Genomic DNA, 21,239 nt, shown 5'->3' with positions numbered 1-21,239 from the left:
TGTCTCATTTATTGTGGTATTAGGACTGTTGCCTTTATTTCCCTCCATTTACAGACTCCATCTGTGTCTTGCTGGTACAAGAAAGGTGGGAGAAAGAGAAGATGCTTAAGTACCATGAAAAGGATAAGCGAGAGGTGTCTTGCAAAAACTCAGTGCTTCTGTTTAGAGCTACTGCAAGATGACTAATCACCGCCTCTTAGAAAAATAGGCAGGCCCCCCCCCCATGCCATCTTAAAGGGAACAACTTACCATAACCAATATGCTTTAAAGCACAGATGGAGAAGTTGTAGGTACTAAAGCTCCAACCACCCTTGATTATTGGCCAGGCTGGCTGGAGCTGATGGGAGGTTTGAGTTCAGCAACATGGGGGAGGCACTCCTCATTCCCTGCTTTAAGGACCCTGCAGCTGCTCATGGAGGTCACTACAAGTGTTAAATTTTCACACAGAAAGCACTTTTTTTATACAAGAGCTGGTGAAGACAGTTTTTGCTCACTAAACGCTGCTGTGCTGTGTGTAAACACTGAAAGATTCAGTCATTCTCCACAATCATTTCTAAGTTTAACTACATCCAAGTGCTTTGGGTGTAGAAAATCTGTAATAATAAGATTCTCACCAAGCCTCAGTCATTCAGGGAACTCATGCCCCCCCCCATCCCCAAATAATATTGAAAGAGATACACACAGCTACAGCCATGGAATCCTGTTTCTGTAGTTTGAGAACAATCTGGTTTAAGAATTAAACTGCAAGACTCCTATAGACTTTGACACACACTAAAACGCAGGGGGGAATCTAGCTCTATGTATTGTTCTTCAGTATTTATCATCAATTACCAAGCAAATATTGCATGTATATTTAAGATATATTCTAGCACAAATAGCTGGTTTTCTTTACATTTAAGGTAAAAATTTGTTTTATTTAAACTTTCAAACTATTTGAGTTATTGTGCTCAGTTTTGGAAAAAAGGCACGCACATATTTTCTATGAGAGCTGTTTTTTTCTAAATTTGTTTTCATTTTACCAAGCATGTAAGCTATATAAAACATTTTGTAATTAAATGAAATGGGGAAATGTTCAAAATAATTACAGACCCATGCTATAATTCAATTCAAAACTGACATTGACACAAGAAGGTATTATTCACAGTAAATATTCCTATCTCCTCTCCTCTTTACCTGGCTAAAAATACCCAATTCCCTCAACTGTTCCTCATAAGGCTTGGTTTCCTTTATCATATTGGTAGCCCTCTGCACACATTTCAGCTTGTTAATATCCCATTGACACTTAGGCAATCAATATTCTTTATTCTCATTTCATTTTTTTAAAGAAACTGAACAGGAAATATGAATACAAAACTTAAATGGAGTAGGTTCCATATAATGTTTCTTTACTTTTTATTGGTTATTTATTTATTATAAATAAATAAATAAATAGAGTTAGCAAGCTCAGCTCCAATGTATAATGCTTATAAGGAAAAGTACCACCAAGGGCAGGAATGTGCCTACATAGTTAACCTACTGAGCTATTGGAGGAAATAAGGCTTCTTTCAGAAAAGTTTTATCCTCATTAAAACAACAAAAGAATACAAGCAGGCAAGAAGGAATTAAAAAAGCAGAGCATATTGCTTAAAACTTAAGACTAGCAATAATAAGAAATACACTGGAGCAGGAAACCTGCTAGGGAGGCAATTTGACCTATTGATGGCAAGGGAATCAAAGGTGTACTACAGGAGAAAAAGGAGATTCCAGAGAAGCTGAATGAATGTTGTGCATCTGTCTTCCTTGTGAAAGGTAATGGCCAGATCCATGTGCATGAACCTTGTCAGGAAGGAGTTTGAGGCAAATAGTGGTGAGAAGAGATAAAATTCCAGCCCTTACTCAGAAATTAAAGATCAAAAGAATAACAGGTCCACATGTCATCCAGTCAAGTTATTAATTTGCTTGTTTTATACCAAAATACTTAATTTGTCCCTAAGATCAGCCTCTATATCTAAACACTGGAAAGTTAACTCCAATTTTAAAGAAAGGATCCAAGTAGAAGAAAGGAAATTACAGCCCGGTCAGCTTACTATCTGTTCCAGGAAAACTGGTGGAAAGCATTAAAATCCCAACCTCACTCTTATGGCATCCAAACTGGAGTCGTAGTGGATAACTTCTTGAAGATGTTGGCCCAGGGTGCAACAGCTGTGAAAAAGGCAAATTCCATTTTAGGGAGCCTTTGGGAAATGATTAAAACAGCACTGCCAATGTCATAATGCTCTTATTAAAAACTGTGGTGTGACCACAGTTTGAATAGTGTGTTCTGTCCTAGTCTCACTGTATCTCAAAAAGGATATTGTAGAATTGGAAAAGGTTCAGCAAAGGACAAGCAAAATAAGAATGGGGCTGGAACAACTCCCCATGAGGAAAGGTTACAACATATGTGGCTTCTTAGTTTAAAGCAAAGATGAATGGGGGACAATGACGACATAATAGAGGTGTCTAAATTAAGCATGGAGAAAGTTTTTCTCCCTCTCTAACACTAAAACCCAGGGCCATTCAGTGAAACTGAATGTTGAAAGAATCAGGACCGATAAAAGGAAGTATTTCTAACACAGTGCATAGTGAAAATGATGAAATTTGCTACTGTAAGATGAAGTAATGGCCACCAACTTGAATGGCATTAAAGGGGTTTAGACTACTTCATAGAGAATAAGGCTATTGGTGGCTACTAGCAATGGTGATAGTATTGGAATTGGTATGCCTCTGAATAGTTGAGGAGCACAAGTGGGGAGAATGCTGTTGCACTAATGTCCAGCCTGCGTGCTTCCCATAGGCACCTGGTTAACCACGGTGAGAACAGGATGCTGGACTAAATGGGTCTTACGCTCTTAGAGAACAAAAATTTAGTATGGTCAGCTTACTTTCTGATCATTGGTTCTAGGAACAGCATGCGCTACAAGATTGCACTGTAGTATTGTTATTTGGCCATCCCCTGTGGAACCAGCTAACATATCCCCTTGTGACAAAAGCAGAATAGCCTCTGCTTTACAACCGCTGGCACACATGTGAAGTCAGTTCCTTTCTTTTGAGCCATTACATATACTACTACTACTACTACTACTAATAATAATAATAATAATAATAATAATAAATTTATTTATATCCCGCCCTCCCCAGCTGAAGCCGGGCTCAGGGCGGCTAACAACAATAAAATAGTGCAACATTCTAAAAACATTATAAAATTAATTAAAATCAAATTGATGGCAACCATAGGCTAAAGTTCTGTAAAGACTGCCAAAGGAGGGAATCAGGCTGGGCCCTGACCAAAGGCCTGGTGGAACATCTCTGTCTTGCAGGCCCTGCGGAAAGATGTCAAGTCCTGCAGGGCCCTAGTCTCTTGTGACAGAGCGTTCCACCAGATTGGAGCCGCAGCCGAAAAAGCCCTGGCTCTAGTTGAGGCCAGCCTAACCTCTCTGTGGCCTGGGACCTTCAAGATGTTTTTATTTGAAGACCATAAGTTCCTCTGTGGGACATACCAGGAAAAGCGGTCCCGTAGGTACGAGGGTCCTAGGCCATATAGGGCTTTAAAGGTTAAAACCTTTAAAGGTTAAAATACTAAACACTTGTTTTCAAAAATTTATTTTAATATGTAAGGTACTAATCATTATAATATGGCAAAGGTGACTAGATAAATCCAACCTGAGAAGAACAAGGAACTTCAGCAAAGACTATCATTTCTGTGTGCTGTTGAAAACCCAGCATGCCCATGCCAGCAATGCTCTTGAGATCCTGCAAAACAAAAACAAAAACAAAAACAGGAAACAATGTGAAAATAGGATCATAGGATGGTGGATAAGCAGATCATTCTTGCCTGCTGTGTCATATTCCTCAAAATAAAAATACCGGTATATCATTAGCAAGATCTTATGGAAGGCAGCAGTCATTAAACAATTACTTTTACTTTCTCCCAGTTATCGACATGGTCGATCACGAACTCCTGGACCACCGCCTTGCCGACGTGGGGATCCAGGGCACAGTCCTTCAATGGCTGCACTCGTTTCTCTCTGGTCGGGGACAGAGGGTGGCGCTTGGGGGGGAATTGTCATCGCGCCACTCCTTGGTGTGTGGAGTGCCTCAGGGTGCGATACTCTCCCCGATGCTTTTTAACATCTTTATGCGCCCCCTCGCCCAGCTTGTCCGGAGTTTTGGGCTGGGTTGCCATCAGTATGCCGATGACACCCAACTCTATCTGTTGATGGATGGCCATCCTGACTCGGCCCCAGACACACTGACCAGATGTTTGGAAGCTGTGGCTGGATGGTTACGTGGAAGCTGGCTGAAGTTAAATCCTTCGAAGACAGAGGTCCTCTGGCTGGGACGGGACGATATGGGATTGGGTGGGCAACTCCCATCTCTTGCGGGGGTGCAATTAGTGCCAGCACCGTCCGTTAAGAGTTTGGGTGTAATCTTCGATACCTCCCTCTCTATGGAGGCGCAGATTACAGCTATAACAAAGGCGGCATTTTTTCATCTCCGCCAAGCTAAGCAGTTGGCCCCTTATCTCTCTCGCCCTGACCTAGCCACTGTGATCCACGCGACGGTCACCTCCAGACTGGATTATTGTAACTCGCTCTACGTGGGGCTGCCCTTGAGACTGACCCAGAAACTCCAGCGGGTGCAGAATGCCGCGGCGAGACTCCTTATGGGGTCTTCGCTGCGAGATCACATTCATCCAGTACTATACCAGCTGCACTGGCTCCCGGTGGAGTACAGGATCAGGTGTAAGGTGCTGGTTTTAACCTTTAAAGCCCTATACGGCCTAGGACCCTCGTACCTACGGGACCGCCTCTCCTGGTATGTCCCACAAAGGAACCTACGGTCTGCAAATAAAAACATCCTGAAGGTCCCAGGCCTCAGAGAGGTTAGGCTGGCCTCAACTAGAGCCAGGGCTTTCTCGGCTGCGGCTCCAATCTGGTGGAACGCTCTGTCACAAGAGACTAGGGCCCTGCGGGACCTGACATCTTTCCGCAAGGCCTGCAAGACAGAGTTGTTCCACCAGGCCTTTGGTCAGGGCCCAGCCTGACTCCCTCTTCTGGCAACCTGCACAGAATTTTGCTTAACGGTTGCCATTAATTTGATTTTAATTAATTTTTATAATGAAATGTTTTTAGAATGTTGGATTATTTGATTATTTGATTGTTGTTAGCTGCCCTGAGCCCGGCTTCGGCTGGGGAGGGCGGGATATAAATAAAATTTATTATTATTAATAAAATAATAATAATAATAATAATAATAATAATAATAATAATAATAATAATTTCTCTCCTGTTCCTGCAGTAGGCACAGTTCCTTTGGACTCTATGCAGAACAATCCCTCTGTCTCCCATATCACTTCAAGTATTACTAGCTTGGAAATACACTAACCTTGTAGAGTGCACTTGGGAGCAGAGTTCAGATGTTGGTGGCTTGTACGTAAAATGAAAAGGGGCTCCTCTCACACACTCCTGCAGGAAGGAACAGAAGCAGATTTGTGAATTTGAAGTCAGGTTTGCTACCTTGCTCTGTCTTTTGAGATTTATAGGCTACTTCTTTCCCAAACCACTCTCTGCAGGGAGGATGGGAAGAAGGGAAGAGACAGGGATTTCAAGCCATGAGGCCACACAACTGGTGAGGAAAAGTCATTCACGTTGCACAAGTGAATATAAAACTCTACACTCTGCCTATTGGTAGAATCAAACATAAATACAATATTTGGAGTGGGGGCAAAGAAGAGACCAGGCGTTCTCAAACAGTTGTCAGGGAGCCCCTACTCACACTATGAGAATCCTGGCTATAAACCAGTGTTTCAAAGGGTTTTTACCATCATTGTTCACCCAGATCAGATTTACCAGCTGTTGAACTCCAAGCTGTTCTTCTGGCCTAGTGATGACTTTTGAGGCTCCTGGCTCCCTTCCCTTTCCCAGGACTCCCTCTGTGCATCTAAATTGGGCTGATACCTGATGCTGTTGAACTTGCATCTCCTTTATCCGGCTCTTTTTGGACATGTTCATAGCTACCAATTCCATATTACTGGATCCTGGAAAGGCCGTGGTAGTATGCTGCCCTAGGGCTTTCAGACTGGTACATGTGAGACCAGAGAAAGTCTCAGTAGGCTCCTCATCTAGAGTCATTTGTTTCCTTTTAGCTGCCACACATGTCCTGCTTATGTCCAGGAATTTCTCCCCAGATCTTCTCACCGAAGTCTGATCCCTCTGCAAATGGGCCATATGATCTTCCTCTTTATTTTCAGACAATGACCCAAGAGAGATATTTCTCTGAATTGGGGAGTGGACAGAAGAGCGAAGGCACATATTAGTGTGAGAATGTGAATTCCTCAGTGATGGGCCACAGGGAATGGTTTCATCAGTATTTGCAGTTTTGCTGACACTGCGTGCAGTGATCAATGCAACAGAGCTGGATTTTTGACTGGCAGATTCCTTGGGAGATGTACTGCTGTGAAAAGGAAGTAGTAATGGAGACACAGTCTCTTTTGGCGCATCCTGGCCAGAGCTACAGTGGGACATATGAACACGAGGTTCCAGGAAATCTGGGGTGCAGCTGTTGGAGCGTGGAGTCTCTTCTTCCCCAGCAGTATTAGCCATGAGCACCTGCTGTGCGCAGGGGAGGCTGTGTGATATACCAGATGTGTCTGCCAAAGCAAAAATGGAAACACACAACTACTTTTAAGTCATATAAGAAAACAAGCAGGCTACTGTGAACCTGGTACAAATGATCTCAAAAAGAATGGCTGTGAAAGTCAAGTCAACATAAAATATACACAGCTACTTGCAAATATAACCAAGAATTACACGATATTCTGAAGGCTATTTGCATGTGGGTAATTCTGCCATTTCAAGGGGACAGGAACAGGGACGTAAACCTAATTTGTAGGAGATTTTGACTGGCTAGATAACAATGTAGGCTCCAAATAGGCCATGAAAGGACAACTATAATATAAATAATTTGAGCTTAGTGCCACAGTAGAGCATGTCATCTTAGTGGGTAAAATTTAATTTTTGCAAATTTCTTCATTTGGGTGTTTTTCATTCCTACAGAATCTTATGCTTTGGGATGTGAGGAAGTCAAATCTGCTATTTTTGTGATTAGACATTTAGCTTACCAAGTCTACATTTGATTAAGAAGCAAATAAACTCTTGGAAAACACAAAAAAAGATATTTAAGCTTCTGAAAGTGTCAGGTAATATAAAATATGTATTAAATATATTGTATAACTGCAAATACTTGGCAATCATTTCTAATGATTTCTATGCACTTTTCCACACATTTTAATTACCAAGCAAAACAAAATTATATTTATTTAACCAAAGTTTTTTTTTTAATTCCCAAAGCATGTTACAACTTTTTAGCACCCCTCATTTTTGGAATTTGAAAGTTGAAAAATTCAACATGCCCTAGCCCACAGGTAGGTTTTACACATCTGGTCAGCAACCAATTTTCCATTTTTCCCTGTAACACTTTACCCACTGACTTGTCTAATTCAAAGCACGAGCCAAATGGGGTGTGATGCAAGAGATCAGTGAGTGATATCTCTCTTGTGTGTGTGTGTTTCCTTTAAAGCAGCACAGAGAGTTCACATTTTGATTCAAGTAACAACAGGCGGCGGGGGGGGGGGTGTTTGACTCTTTCCTGCCTATCCCATTATCTCAATCTAGCTTCCAACTCCCTAGTTGCTGTTTGTCTCACTGGAGAAAAAAACACTCAAATGAGGCTTACAGCAGCTTCAAAGAAGAATGTGGTGGTTTCCTTTTCCAGCTCAATCAAAACTTAAGCCCGACACAGGCACTTTAATAACAAAATTTAGATTGGATCATAACCTCCTTCATTATTTTAGATTTGGGCCCAAGACACAGACAAATTTAACTCTCTCACCCTCAATATGAACAGAGTCAGAGGCTTTGGCAATGCCCACTTCCTTATAATGCAGCCCTGTTGCTCATATCCCTGCAAGAGCAATGGCATAAGCGAATGGCATGAACAGCAGAGGTGCATAGTAAAGGGAGGCCTCTGCAAATTGCTATTCACACTGTAGGAGAAGGGTAAAAAGGGTAAAAAGATGGTGAAGTGAACTATGGTGTTGGCAGGGCTTTTCTTCAGTGGGAACTCACAGGAACTCAGTTCCAGCAGCTCTCAGGTGGGCACCATTGCTACTCTAAGAGAACAAGGGATGTGTTCATGGTAGAGTTGCCATATTTTGAAGAGGAAAAAAGAGGACATATTTGCTGACTTCTAGGTCACTATTGTCTACACATACTGGCAGCAGCTCTCTAGGGTTTCTAGAAAAATAACACTGGGAAGGAGAAAGTGTTGAAGCATGGAAGAGACCGGCCCAATTTAGCCAGTTTCCAACCAGAATGTAAAAAACAAGCAAAACCAACCACCAGTTAACACCTATGATATTTAAAGACAGCAATTGTTGCTGCAACAAAATCAGATTATTCCGGCTGCCAGTTTCTAGTAGAAACTCAAGATGGACATACTTGCACTACTAAGGATGCCTGGTAATGTTTTTGCTTCGCTGTGAATTACGTATGCATGTCATTTCCCAAGTATCTCTTTAAAAAAAAATTGAGAATATAATTTTCAGACATCATACTCCACCCAAAGTTAAGAATATCTAGGTTCCATTGATTTCTAAAATAAATGACTTACATCACTTAATTTTAGCTGGATAGTGATCAAACTTCAGTATTTTGAAAGCAAGAAAGGAGCAAAATAAATAAAAGTTTAATTTTTGAAACCTTGAGAACACTGAATCACAGAAACGTTTAGCAGCCTAAACTACAATTTTTTAAATAAATCAAAATATCAATTAAAAACATCAACACTTAACTTCTTGTGTCATTTGTATTTGATTTCTTCAATAAAACAGTCTGACTTTCTTTCATGCTGAAAATTCCAATTATACATCATATTTACTATCAAGGCCAAAAGAAATATCCACTGATGCAAATACCTGGTACAAAGAGAAACAGAACAACTTTCTTCACAGGCAGTAGGACAACAACATAAATACTCACCACTGGAGGTGGACAGAGTCATTCCTGGAATTTCATCCCAAGGGTTTTCTAAGGAACCATCTGGGCTTTCAGATTCAGCTGCCAAAAAAAAAGAGTGCAATCAATTGTTTCCCTGCAAATAGGCCTCTTAAAGGTGCAGGCGACCCTGAGGTCAGGTTAAAGTAATGGGAAAGAGCTCTGGACATTCAAACATTCTAGAAATTCTCTCTTCCAAGAAGGCAGCCGGTGTAACCAAAGTAGGACAGGACTACCCTCTCCCCTCCCAAGCTGTGTTAAGGTGGAGCATGGTCTGCCCTCAAAGTAAGTTCAAGATCATTCAAAATATCATCTGCAGAGCAGGTTTTCAGAAATTAGTTTAGTGGAAAAATAAGAGCAGAGGTTCTGAAGTTACATCTACTAATGCTTATGGAATAGCTTTGAACCACATGCACAGCATTGTAGCTTGGGGGTGGCATTTGATATCTTATCTCCACATCCTTTCAAGACTCCCTGGCCACATATGAGACTACTTTCAGCCATCCACGGTCACAAATGTTTCCCCCCTGTCAAATAACACCTATTAAAAAAATTCATGCTATACTGGAGAACTGCACATCTGTAGTTATCAATGTGCTCCCTAGTCCTTATAAGGTTTCATCCCAAAATCTAATAGCAAAGCAAGCCACCAGATGTATCTGAGCCTACAGTAAATGGGTCTGAAGCATGAATATTGTCAGGTTTTGAAGAGATTACAGAGCACATGGCTCTCAAACACCACTATCCAGACCTCATTAGATAGATTAAGAAGCATAAGCAAGTGAACTTCACATTTGTCAGCTTTCCTTGTAACTGAGTCAAGGGCACTTGCTGCAGCCTTTCAAGGTCTCAGCAGATTTAGGTGAATAATAATAATAATAATATACCACCCTTCATCCAAGGATCACAGGATGGTTTACAGTATAAAAATCACAAAAAATACCATAGTAACAAACAATAACTCCCTACACCCATTGCCCTGCCAACCACTGGCATGTGGCACCCAGAAGACTTGCCCACTAGGGAATGCGATACTCAGGCAGAAAGAGGTTTCCACTCTTGGCTTACAAAGTTGGGCACCAAATGAAATTCAACTTCCTGTGACTATTATTGAGATGCTGCTCAGTAGGAGCTTTGGATACAGACAAGCAACCATTATCTGTAAAATTACTGATTTCATAATACAGTGGTACCTCAGGTTACATACGCTTCAGGTTACAGACTCTGCTAACCCAGAAATAGTGCTTCAGGTTAAGAACTTTGCTTCAGGATGAGAACAGAAATCATGCTCCGGCGGCACGGCAGCAGCAGGAGGCCCCATTAGCTAAAGTGGTGCTTCAGGTTAAGAACAGTTTCAAGTTAAGTACGGACCTCCGGAACAAATTAAATACTTAACCTGAGGTACCACTGTAGTCTTCTAGACTTTGAAAGCTCATTTGTGGACCAAGGTGTCTTTTAGATAATGTGATATCCCCTTAAGTAGAAAACTGCACTTGTGTCAACAGAAAAGCCATACATCGCTTTTGTGGCCTTGCAGGCAGAGAGACAACTACTGCTACTCACCACTGAAAAAAGATACAGTACTTTGCTCATCATCTTGAGTACTCTCAAGAATAGCTTGAGAGGGCTCTGTAAGATAAAGGACAATCTGTTTTTTACCACGGACTCCCCCAAAGAGACATGTATTAGAACCAGCCATTAAAAAATTAACACCATCAGTAAAAAATTGGAATGAAAATCACCATAAATATCACAACAACCAAACCAAGAGTCAGAAGTGGCAAGCAAAAGCACTTTTCCATCCCCACTACACTTTACCCCTCCCCAAAGGGCTGGACAAAGAGGGGTCTTCACCTACGAAGGAAACAAGACTGTGAAAGACTAGGCAGCATTTCTCTTATCTCCGATCTTAACACTTTGACTAGTCTTTAAAATGAAGCAAGGAAGAAAAAGCCACCAGACACCAAAAGCTCTTACTTTCTCTTTAAAAGGCAGCAGGCAGAGGCTTATATGTGATCTTAGTACCATGAAACTTGAACTCTGAATCACCTGACATCATAAGATGCCATGGGATTGGTAGCCTGTCCACCTGGCCTGTGGAGGGTGGGCCAGATTCAGTTCTTCTTATCTGACAAATGCACCACCTCAGCTCACAGCAGCCCTCACCCTTAATTCATAACGATCATTTTAATGGTAGCAAGATTTTAAGATCTATGAGATTCTGCGTCAAAAAACAGCAGTGGTGGACAATAAAAACAGCCAGACCTTGCACTCTCCCTTCTGCAGTAGCTTGGGTATTAAAATGTAGCTCCTGGTTGTGGTCACAGAATTCTCTGTCCACAAAACCTCAACCTTGGTCTCTCAAACATACTTAAGCTTTGTCAGTCCTTATAGATTGCCATTAAAATGATGGCATTTAGTTATGAAGTTCTAGGGACACTTGATATTCTAAAATAAACAGAACTGCTTCGTAATAAAGTAATCCGCCAAATTACTTTAGAATGGGGTGCACTCTAAATACTCAATTACAGTTCTCACAACCCCTAGCTATTGAACATGATGCCTGGGGCTGATGGGCCCAACAGTGTAAGGAAGGCCCCATCCTTAACTAAGGTAATCTTTCACCCAGCACTCTGGCACTCACTTGGTAGGTAGGACTTGTGAAGTAATGCTTCATTTTCTGCACTGATCATCAACAGGTTGGCTGGGATGGCAAAGACATTCTGGTGAACATGAAATCAGAATTGTTACTCCACTTCTGCTTCCCTGCATAGCACAACAGATCCACGCAGACCCAGCCAGTGCTTAACAGGCCAATAAATCTTACCAATCACATAACTGTCCAATAAAATAGAAAATAAGGGACCCTGGTGAGCAAATCTCAGCCATTTACTGCCCGTATGGAAATTCTACCAGATCCACTGATTTGAGAAATTAAAAAACCTGACATCTGCTTTACTTTCAGGGTTGAAGGTTTTATCAGTCTTGATCTGTATTTTTTATTCCTTATTCTTCCATCATCTATCTACCCATTCAACCATCACACCCACACACCCCATCCCTGTGATTTTCAGTTGAGATGTCACAGGCAGAACAGAGAACAGACCTTATCTTCCTTGCGTTCCACCTGCCATTTGGTGTCAGGATATACAGCCAACTGCTCAGAATCCAACAGCTTGCTGGGGTTCAATAAACTGAGACAATCCTTGGCATTTTCTTTTAAAGTACTGAGTCGATCCTGCTTTATCTCCTGCAGTACTTCAGAAACAGATGATGGCTCTTTACAGGAAAAGGAAATGTGCACAGTAAAATAGGGTGTTAGCTTTGGAAAAAGAGTCCCATAACATTTCGTATTAGAGCTAAATGAAAATGAAACAGATGCCTACAACACTAGGCCAATTTTACAAGTTAGTCAGAAATATGCTTGCATCAGTCTTTTTGTAATTTGATCCAAGGTAAACATATTCTGGCAATAACAAGGTGAAAATTTCTGCTGTCAGCAAAACACATAAATCAGGATGTAATCTTGCTATCTAAAAGCAGATTACAAAATGTTTGTCCTCTGCTGTAAGTGGCCCAGATGCACCGTTGTCCACTGACAGTTAAGGGATTTTGTTTAGTGGAATCCACCTCTTTTGTTGAATGTATACTAATCTGGCTGAAACAGTTTTGCGCATTCTTAGAACTGTAATGTTTTTATTTGTTTTATAACTGTGTATTATATTGTTGTAACCTGCCCTGGGATCTGGTAAAGGGCAAGAAAGAAATCTTAGGAATAAATAAATCAAAGTGACACAGAGCTATGCAATGCAAACACCCATCAATTCTCTGTTAAGGCAATAAGGGACAGAAAAATCACTTACAGTAAGCCTGAAACTTACACTCACTTTACTTATGCAATCACAACCTTATGCGGGTGACCAAAAAATAAAGAAATAAATCAGAAAACCACAGGAAAAATAGGGTTAAATCAAAACGTGGTAGAGAAACAACAGTTGGCAATCCCACCTGCCATTGCAGTTACCTGGGAGAGTGTTTGGGCACCTTCAGAGAATCAGAGTGAGAAAGGGTCTCGCAATTGCGTGGAGAGCAAGGGGAAAGTGACCTGAAAGTGAGCAAAAGTCATCTGGAATGTGTGGGGAAGGTTGACTGAGCAAGTGGGGCTGGTCTGAGAGTGATGGGAGTTGATCTGAAAAGTGGTCTGGAAGCAAGGGGAAGAGGTTTTTTAAACTTGGTTTTTTTATGGCTTCTTACAGGTCTTCCTGGCTTTATGCGTTTTGTCATTTATGTGCAGTTCCACATAGGTTGCGGGCTTGCAGTACTGCATGATGCAAGTATGATATGGAGACTTAATTAATGTTATACCAACCAGCCCCTTCTATTATGTTACACTAGGATTTCCCTTTAGAAACATCCAATGCTCACTATACAATACCTGAGCTGGACCAGGGCTGGAGAGCAAGGCTTTTCCTGAAAGACACAAACAAAATAGAACCTAGAGTTAAGAATGGCAATGGGTTTGCAAAACCTTCAAGCAACCTCCTTTTTATGTCTGAATCAAAATTTGCTGTTAATTGATTTTATCTGACCCAGTTTGATCCACTCTAAGGATGACATTTTAGCACATCCCTATCCCAAAATACTTGTTATGACATCTTAGAAATGGCTAGTACAGTAAATCCCTCATTCTTTCTCTACTTCTGGATTGATTACAAGAACATAAATATCTCAGTTAAGGCACTACTAGTTTCCTAATAATTTTCCTTACAAACATGTTCTACTGCAAAATTTGGCATTTGAAGAAAGAGAAAGAAAAACTGATGTGTGGACTATGGACGATTCCTATACAGTAGAGTCTATATCATCATCTAGTGAAAAGTTATTGTTTGTGCATACAGAACTACTGATCAATTCCAGTAATATATCTTGCTGTTCATTGCACTATCCTTCCTCCAAGGAGTTCAGAGACGTGTCCATGAAGGTTATTCCATGTTATCTTCACAATAGCTCTTTCTGTACTGAGAACCTGAAGTTTTGAGCTCTGACTGTTCTAAAACAAAAACCTTACTAATATGTACAAAATAGAACCTGAAACGTGTTTTGGTAAGCCACATAGAATATTTCCATTGCTATCTTAAGCTAACTCACATATTAAGCATGAAGAAACAACTGTTGGACCATGTACTTACTGCCACAGTTCCTTTATCTTCTCCAGTACTGAGGGCTCCCGGTTGCTATAAAAAGATCACATCTTAGCATTCCCAGCTTTTCACCATAGTCCAAAGTTACCACTTAAGCTTCTCAGAGCAGAAGAACAAATGGATTAAAGAATGGATTTCGAAACCTGACCAATCATACGAAAAATTACAGAATACTCTTAGTTTCTGAATATGGTAGATCCCAAGGCCATCAAAAGCTACTTGGAGAATTATTATTATTTTCATTTTTAAAAACAACCAATTTGCAGCTTCAATTTCCAGTAACAAAAACATCACTAAGTAGCAATTCTCTCAAAAATGAATGGCTGCCTCCAGGGTACACTGCCTATCATCTTTCCAAATCCCCTTCTTTGACAATTTGAGAAAGCTACAGCACTGAACTAAAAGAGGTAAGGGCCTAACTACACAGGACGCTAATGAACACATTTCCCCCAAATATAAATTGGTATGCAGCAGAGGCTATTTTAATTTCAATTGTGGCTGGGGGTAGAAGATTTGAACCTTCCTACACCATACACCTCACCATACATGGAGTTTCTGAGATAAAACCATACATGCACCTCTTAAATTGTTAAAAGCCACAATATGATTGCTAACCACCTCATTCACATCACAGGTATTAAGGCTCTAACAAAATAAGACTGTTGGGGAAGGACACATACCAATTCATTCTGCCCAGTTTAATTTACCAAGCTTAAGTAAAATGTGATGCAAATTCAAGCAGACTCATATAAAGACTCATCTAAGCATTTTCTAGCCAACCTTCTTCCATGCAAATCTACACATCAAGCCCATAACAAAGCTTAGAGAAAGTCTCACCAGTCTTGCTGCCTCCGTTCCCTCCGCTTCATGGGCATCACTCGGAAACAATCAAGTACCAGGTAAAATCGGCAATCCTCCTGAAAGTGAAGGAAAGGCAGAATTAGGTATGTTGTGCCTGGATGAGTATTCAGTCCAACATAAGGCAACACATGTTCCCAAATTTGATTTACCGTATTTTTCGTCCCATAGGACGCTCCGTCCCATAGGACACACCTAGTTTTTTGGGGGGGAAATAAAGGAAACATTTTTTCCTTTATTTCCCCCCCAAAACCAGGTCGGGGAAACCAAACCAGGTCGGGGAACAGCGGTATGGGGGCGCTGCGCCTCCACGCTGTCCCCCGAGCTTGTGGGGCTAGCCGATGTCTGCCCGGCGCGCGGGGCGCTCTGCTTCAGGGCGCCCCGCGCGCCGGGCAGCAGGCTGCTATCCGCAGCGTGGGGAGCCCTGCGGGAACTCCCGCGGGCTCCCCAGGCTTGCTGATAGCTTCCTGAAGCCTGGAGAGTGAGAGGGGTCGGTGCGCACCGACCCCTCTCGCTCTCCAAGCTTCAGCGAAAGCCTGTATTCGCCCCATAGGACACACACAGATTTCCCCTTCATTTTTGGAGGGGAAAAAGTGTGTCCTATAGGGCGAAAAATACGGTAATTATTACTTGAATGCAGAGGTGCCAAGTTGCCCCCAAGACTGAGGGGGCCCAGTGTGCATCATGTGTGACGTTGCACCATCTAGAGGAGTTCGAGCACTTTGGCCACTGAAGCTGCGACACATGATGCACAATGCATGTGACATGCATGCATGACGCACGCTGGGGCCCGTCAACATCAAGGGGAACCAGCCCCTTTCCAACAAAGACTGAGGGGGCCGAAGACACATAAACCCCTAGAGTTAGCACACCTGTTTGAATGATATGCAGGGAGCGGTGGAAGGTGGAGAGAACAGATAAGCAGGGCCTTTAACAAAATCCAGAAGCCCCTTCTTGGCTTTCCCTAAATTTAATCATATTATGTTCCCACAGCATAATAGAGAATGAGAGATGAGAGGAAAAGAAGACAGCCTTCAGTCCATTAATATTAGTAAGCGTAAGATTTGTGGGGGGGGGGATTACAAAATGCAAATGTCTCCTTGATCTCTCCAGCCAACATAGACTTGCTTCGGGACAATGTAACTGTCCATGTCTTGTGTCCCATATAAGCTGCGCCAACAAAATACCACTTGGGACAATAAAGGATCCTTCACATGTTAGCTTTGCCCCTCAGGTTCATGGGATAAATGTGGCCTTTTCACAAGAAACTTAGGCTAGAAAAAATTATCTACCCACAAAATGATAATGATAAGTAAATAAATAACGAGTTCCCAGTTATTAAGATAAAGACTTGCCTTTCCTTTAACAAGTATCATTTAAGTTTTCAATAACCTCATGAGGTGGGTTAGGCTGAAATATAGTGACATGTTCAACACCATCTTCAGGTTCTGCATTTAAAACTTTGAAAATAAATTGCAGTCACAGAAAACAACAACAAAAAACCACCATCTTCAGGGCCAGAGAGAGACTGGAAAATTATGCTTCACCACAACCGCCCCCATTTTCAGGACATAACTACTCACAAACTCACCTTAAGAAAGTGTGCTTTCACAAGACTATAATGCTGTATCCATTTTTAAAAAGGAGGTGGGAGAAGTCACCTCACAATGATACTTCTTCTGCCTTAAAGATGGCAGACACTCAGAATGCTGACAAACTCAGGTTTGTGCCAGACAGCCTTCTGCGTCAGGAGAAAAGTCAACCGACTCAAGAGTCACACCCTGATTATTATCCTAGCAGAACCTCTGAGGAGCAGATGAACCCTAATACCACAGATAAAATACAAACCAACCTGTGGAGGCTGGCTGAGGCCTTCACACATTTTCCCGCCAATTTATGTGAGGCAATGCAGCTGCACCTGATTCTAAGTACCATATTTACTGGAATGTAATGAGCACCCTTTTTTTGCCAAATTAGGGTGTACATTTGATTTGATGGCACATTTTCAATTGCCAGCAAATACTTTTTTCATTTCAAGGTTTTGAAAATTGAGGTGCACATTAGATTCAATGGTGTATTAGATTCGCGTAAATATGGCTACTTCTTTCTAAAGCAACTGCTTTCTAGGCTCATAATAGAGCCTGAGCTGACATCAACGACATTTTTTTTCATTGTAAGTCTGGTCAGAGGAAACAAAGGCAATTTTGGTAAAGAAAAGGAAAAAGGAACTGAGGCTGCAATCCGATTACTGTACATACATTTTAACTGATTAATGGTAGGTGTTTCATTTTATTTATTTATTATTTTATTACACAACATACAAATGCACTATAAAAACACAAAATACATAATAAAAATAACAACCAAACCCTGCCCCCCCAAACCAATATCCCTCATCCCCCTACCAGCTCCCACAAACACATTTAAAAGAGAGTATAAGATGTTAATCAGCCCAAGGTCTGGTTGAAGAGGAGCATTTTCACCTGGTGCCTAAAGGGCTGTAATGAAGGTACCAGCCGAAACCTCCCTAGGCAGAGCATCCCACAAATGGGGAGCCACTGCTGCAGAAAAGGCCCCGTTCTTGTGTTGCCACCCTCCAGATCTCTGGTTGGGGAGGCACACAAAGAAAGATGAGGATCACAGAATCCAGGCTGGTTTATATGGGGAGAGGCAGTCCTTGAGGTACTGTAGTCCTGAGCCATTTCGAATTGGGAAAGAAACTAATTGGCAGCCAGTGCAGTTGGGCCAGAATCAGTGTAATATGCTCAAACCGTCTTGCTCCAGTGAGCAAGCTGGCTGCCAAATTCTGCCAATTTTACTGATAGCCAGTAAAGAAAATAAAGTGAATTAATTCAAACAAAGATGGCAAAAGATGCTAGAAACGAACATCACTGAAGAAATAATGGGAAATGCCATATTTTTCCGTGTGTAAGATGCCCCCATGTCTAAGACGACCCCTATTCTTTTAACCCAAAATTAAGAAATTAAGTTGTTTAGCTTTTTGGTGGGGTGGGGGAGGTCACTTCCGCCAATCGTTCACCCACCTGCCCACCACTGCCGATCACTTGCCACAGCCACTGCCAATACCACACCTCACTACAGTCAATTGTCTGCCTGCTTGCTACCACCAACAGCCCACCCGCCCACTTGCTGCTGCCGCCAATCGCCTGCCTGCCTCACCACAGCCACCAATCGCCTGCCCAATTGCCACAGCCACAGCCAATCACCGTCAAGTCTTGCCGCAGCCACCAATCGCCCGCCGAATTGCCACTGCCAATCTCCTGCTTGCTGCTGCCATTAATCGCACATCCCGCCTCTGCATTCACTATCCATGTATAAGACGACACCCAATTTTTGCCTTTTTGAAAAAGCAAAAAAGCATAGGCTTATACACAGAAAAATACGGTAAATTCTCTAATAATTTGGTATCCTGCAGGCCCAGCTTCCTATTTCCTCAGTGTCATAATCCCATAGTAGGCAGCAGACTTTCCTAAAACCAACAGTCCTTTAGAGGCATCTGGGTGAATGCATGTGAGCTAAAAGTGTGGTGTGAGAATACACACAAGCCGTAAGGCTTCAGTGTCTCTGTGCTCACTGGTTGCACGCCTGACCTTTGTGCACTGAGTGCAAAGATTCTAGTCACATTCAGTTTTAAATGGTTAGCCTCCTTCCCACAGTAAGAAACTCAGTATAATCGCAATCTCGACTTTAGGGAGGATTCTGCCCAGGTTCAGCTGAGCATGGTTAGGACCTACCTGTAGATAACTGGGAGAGGGTGGCAATAAAGTTTTTCACGGATTGGTTTTTTTTATGTTTTTAGATATGTTGTAAGCCACCCAGAGAGGTTGGGGAAACCCAGCCAGATGTGTGGGGTATAAACAATAATAAATTAAATAATAAATATTCATGTGCCTTACCACTTTAGCTTCTTCTTTAAAACAAACCCTAAAATTCTGCAGGACGATGAACTGGCCAACAATACTGGAAAATCCAGACTGGGGTAGAGCACTAAAAAAAAGAAAGAAACATGTATTGCCTCTCGTGATAGCCATGCCCAATAGTTTGCCACATTGTCTAAAAGCCTGCAATTCCAAGCAAAATTTGGAAGAATCCATTCATTTCCTCAGAATACTGAAACTTTCAGCTTCTGTTGTTAAAAAAGGGACATCCAAAAACAAATACTGTAGATAACAGTAAAGATATGTTTCGAGAATATATTTATTTTTAAATACTTGTACATCATCATTCAAAGGCGGCAGGTAATTTACATCAAAACACAGTAAAATAATATAGTCATGCAAGTAGTGTGCTTGTGTGCTCTGTGTGACCCAGATTCTTTAGTCCTTACTTTCCTTTAGCTAGGAACACATATTGCTCATCACTCACCCCTATGCCGCTCCCTCCTCACACTACATTGCTCAGGGGGCGGGGTGGGTAGATCTTTCAAGTTCTACAAAAGCCCATGTGGAAAGTGCAGAATGAAGTTTGCCAACAGTGTGCAAATGCAAATGTACACATATTGGTTTGCAAAAATTATTCTAAGAACAGAACTTACACTGTCTCAGAGAGAATAGAGTAATTATGTATGCAGGACCTAAAATATTATGGAATTTACTCTTCCATGCTACATGCTCTGCAAATAGAAATTAACAACTGGTTGTCTACCATAGGCTCTCTTGTGTATCTTTAAAAGCATGAAGAATGCATGAATGGTCTAAAGTTAATTTTTAAAATGGCATTCTTGCGTTATGAGACTTCTGGTAGATTTTGTAACACAGAATTTTAGATTGCTTGGCACAGAATGTTATGCAGATTGCTAATGTGCTAGGTTTTGTACATGCATGGTAAGTATTTCATAAAATTTATATACCACATAATTCTAAGAAAAAGCCTAAAAGTGGTTTAAAACACAAAGCACTAATAAAAATGAAAAATATAAGGAACCATAACAAGGTTCTCTAACCAAAGCAAGGTGCTCTGTAGATAAAACCAGGAAAGTCACCACTACCTATCCTCTCAGAAATCTATTGCAGCAGGGCCCATGGCAGTGTTAATTTAAAAGCTAGCTAAACTAAGGATTAGCTACTGATCAGAACTGACAGAGGATACAGCTTTATGCCTTAAGCCTCTGGTTTGTGGAAGCTATGATGGGACAAGGGAAAAGTGGAGTGTGCGCTGATTCACACAGTAGCCTTTTGGAATCCTTCAACCTTGGGGGGGGGGGGGGGGAGAGAAAGAATCTTGCACAATTTAGTAAAAGAATCCAGTCACTTGGCCCACCAAAGAGATGTTGCTTTAACACTGGACGATGAAGTCACTGACCTCCATAAAACAACTGATTAGTGATTTGAACTGGCAATGTATCCACATCAGCACAACGAAGAGAAGTATGAGACCATTTTAATTAGTTTTTCTTAAGAATTATGCATTGTAGTGGGCCGCTTAGTATAAAATAATTATCTTCAAAATTCATATCATTAGAACACTGTAATCAATCTCCCCAAAGTCTCCCTTGCTTATTTTAATACTTTTTATTTTTTGTTTGAATATTATTTTAATTTTAGACTAGTCAGTTTGTTTGCTTTTAAAGGTTGTGTGACAGGCCCTCAAAACATTTCCATTTTTCTTAAGTGCTTGCCACAAGCTCAGCAAGATAGAAACAAGGGTGGAGAGCAGTTTGGAACCACCAATATTTATTGCTACTCTATCAGGTTCCCTAAAATAGGCTACTCTATCAGGTTCCCAAACACCAATTTCACCCCAGCATATTTGATGATTAGGACCTGAAAGACCTGGGTAAAAATCCCCTCTCACCCAGGAAGCTCACTGGACAACTTTGGGCCACTCACTGTCTCTCAGACAGTGTACACCACCTTAAGCCTATTGACGGAAAGCTGAGATATAAATGTAGTTCATACATAAAGTGTAAAAATTACCATTTTGTCATCTGAACAGCTTTGGCTGTAACATCCACTTGGATATAATGATGCCCATCTGCAACACACAGAATAGCTGCTGGAAGCTGCTCATCATGATCTAGAGCCTTTGTTTCATTTAGAACCTAGCAATAAATTGGGAGATAAGGCAGGAAAAGAAGTCAGGTATTTCC

The 21,239-nt window shown here is 41.5% G+C and overlaps 2 protein-coding genes across 7 annotated transcripts in view; both read right to left on the bottom strand.

Annotated features, from left to right (window-relative positions):
• Positions 1–879: 879 nt before the first annotated feature.
• LOC128419274 (uncharacterized) lies at positions 880–11,880 on the bottom strand. Of its 5 annotated transcripts, XM_053399736.1 has the most exons (7): positions 11,716–11,880; positions 10,635–10,700; positions 9,057–9,134; positions 5,868–6,667; positions 5,404–5,483; positions 3,679–3,768; positions 2,084–2,181 (listed from the first exon to the last, which is right to left on the bottom strand). In XM_053399736.1, exons 1-6 carry the CDS (start codon positions 11,762–11,764, stop codon positions 3,711–3,713), a joined length of 1,131 nt encoding a protein of 376 aa, XP_053255711.1. In that variant the 5' UTR covers positions 11,765–11,880; the 3' UTR covers positions 2,084–2,181; positions 3,679–3,710. The 5 variants fall into 5 exon arrangements, with proteins under 5 accessions (XP_053255707.1, XP_053255709.1, XP_053255711.1 ...); XM_053399732.1 differs by lacking the exon at positions 5,404–5,483 and having other exon boundaries at positions 880–2,181; XM_053399735.1 differs by lacking the exon at positions 2,084–2,181 and having other exon boundaries at positions 3,603–3,768.
• A 174-nt stretch (positions 11,881–12,054) lies between these two features.
• The window catches only part of LOC128419280 (uncharacterized), a 28,924-nt gene continuing 19,739 nt past the window's right edge, over positions 12,055–21,239 (bottom strand). For both annotated transcript variants that reach the window (XM_053399754.1, XM_053399755.1), the window contains exons 3-8: positions 21,067–21,191; positions 19,048–19,138; positions 15,110–15,189; positions 14,261–14,305; positions 13,507–13,541; positions 12,055–12,350 (exon numbers count right to left, since the gene is read on the bottom strand). In XM_053399754.1, coding sequence (XP_053255729.1) covers positions 12,154–12,350; positions 13,507–13,541; positions 14,261–14,305; positions 15,110–15,189; positions 19,048–19,138; positions 21,067–21,191 — 573 coding nt within the window. In that variant the 3' untranslated portion in view covers positions 12,055–12,153. The remainder of the gene's footprint in view (positions 12,351–13,506; positions 13,542–14,260; positions 14,306–15,109; positions 15,190–19,047; positions 19,139–21,066; positions 21,192–21,239) is intronic.

Source organism: Podarcis raffonei, chromosome 8, assembly GCF_027172205.1.
Source record: "Podarcis raffonei isolate rPodRaf1 chromosome 8, rPodRaf1.pri, whole genome shotgun sequence".
Classification (NCBI taxonomy): Eukaryota; Metazoa; Chordata; class Lepidosauria; order Squamata; family Lacertidae; genus Podarcis; species Podarcis raffonei.
This window is presented reverse-complemented; position numbering and strand designations above follow the sequence as displayed.

What these genes read in the sequence shown, in the direction of transcription:
- LOC128419274 (XM_053399732.1), bottom strand. Translation starts at nt 11,764, where the DNA reads ATGATCAGTGCAGAAAATGAAGCATTACTTCACAAGTCCTACCTACCA. An exon ending in TACTGTATCTTTTTTCAGTG is followed by an intron (nt 9,135 to 10,634) that starts GTGAGTAGCAGT and finishes TTTTTTTGGCAG; the next exon opens with CTGAATCTGAAAGCCCAGAT. An exon ending in AGCTTGGAGTTCAACAGCTG is followed by an intron (nt 3,769 to 5,867) that starts GTAAATCTGATC and finishes TTTGTTTTGCAG; the next exon opens with GATCTCAAGAGCATTGCTGG.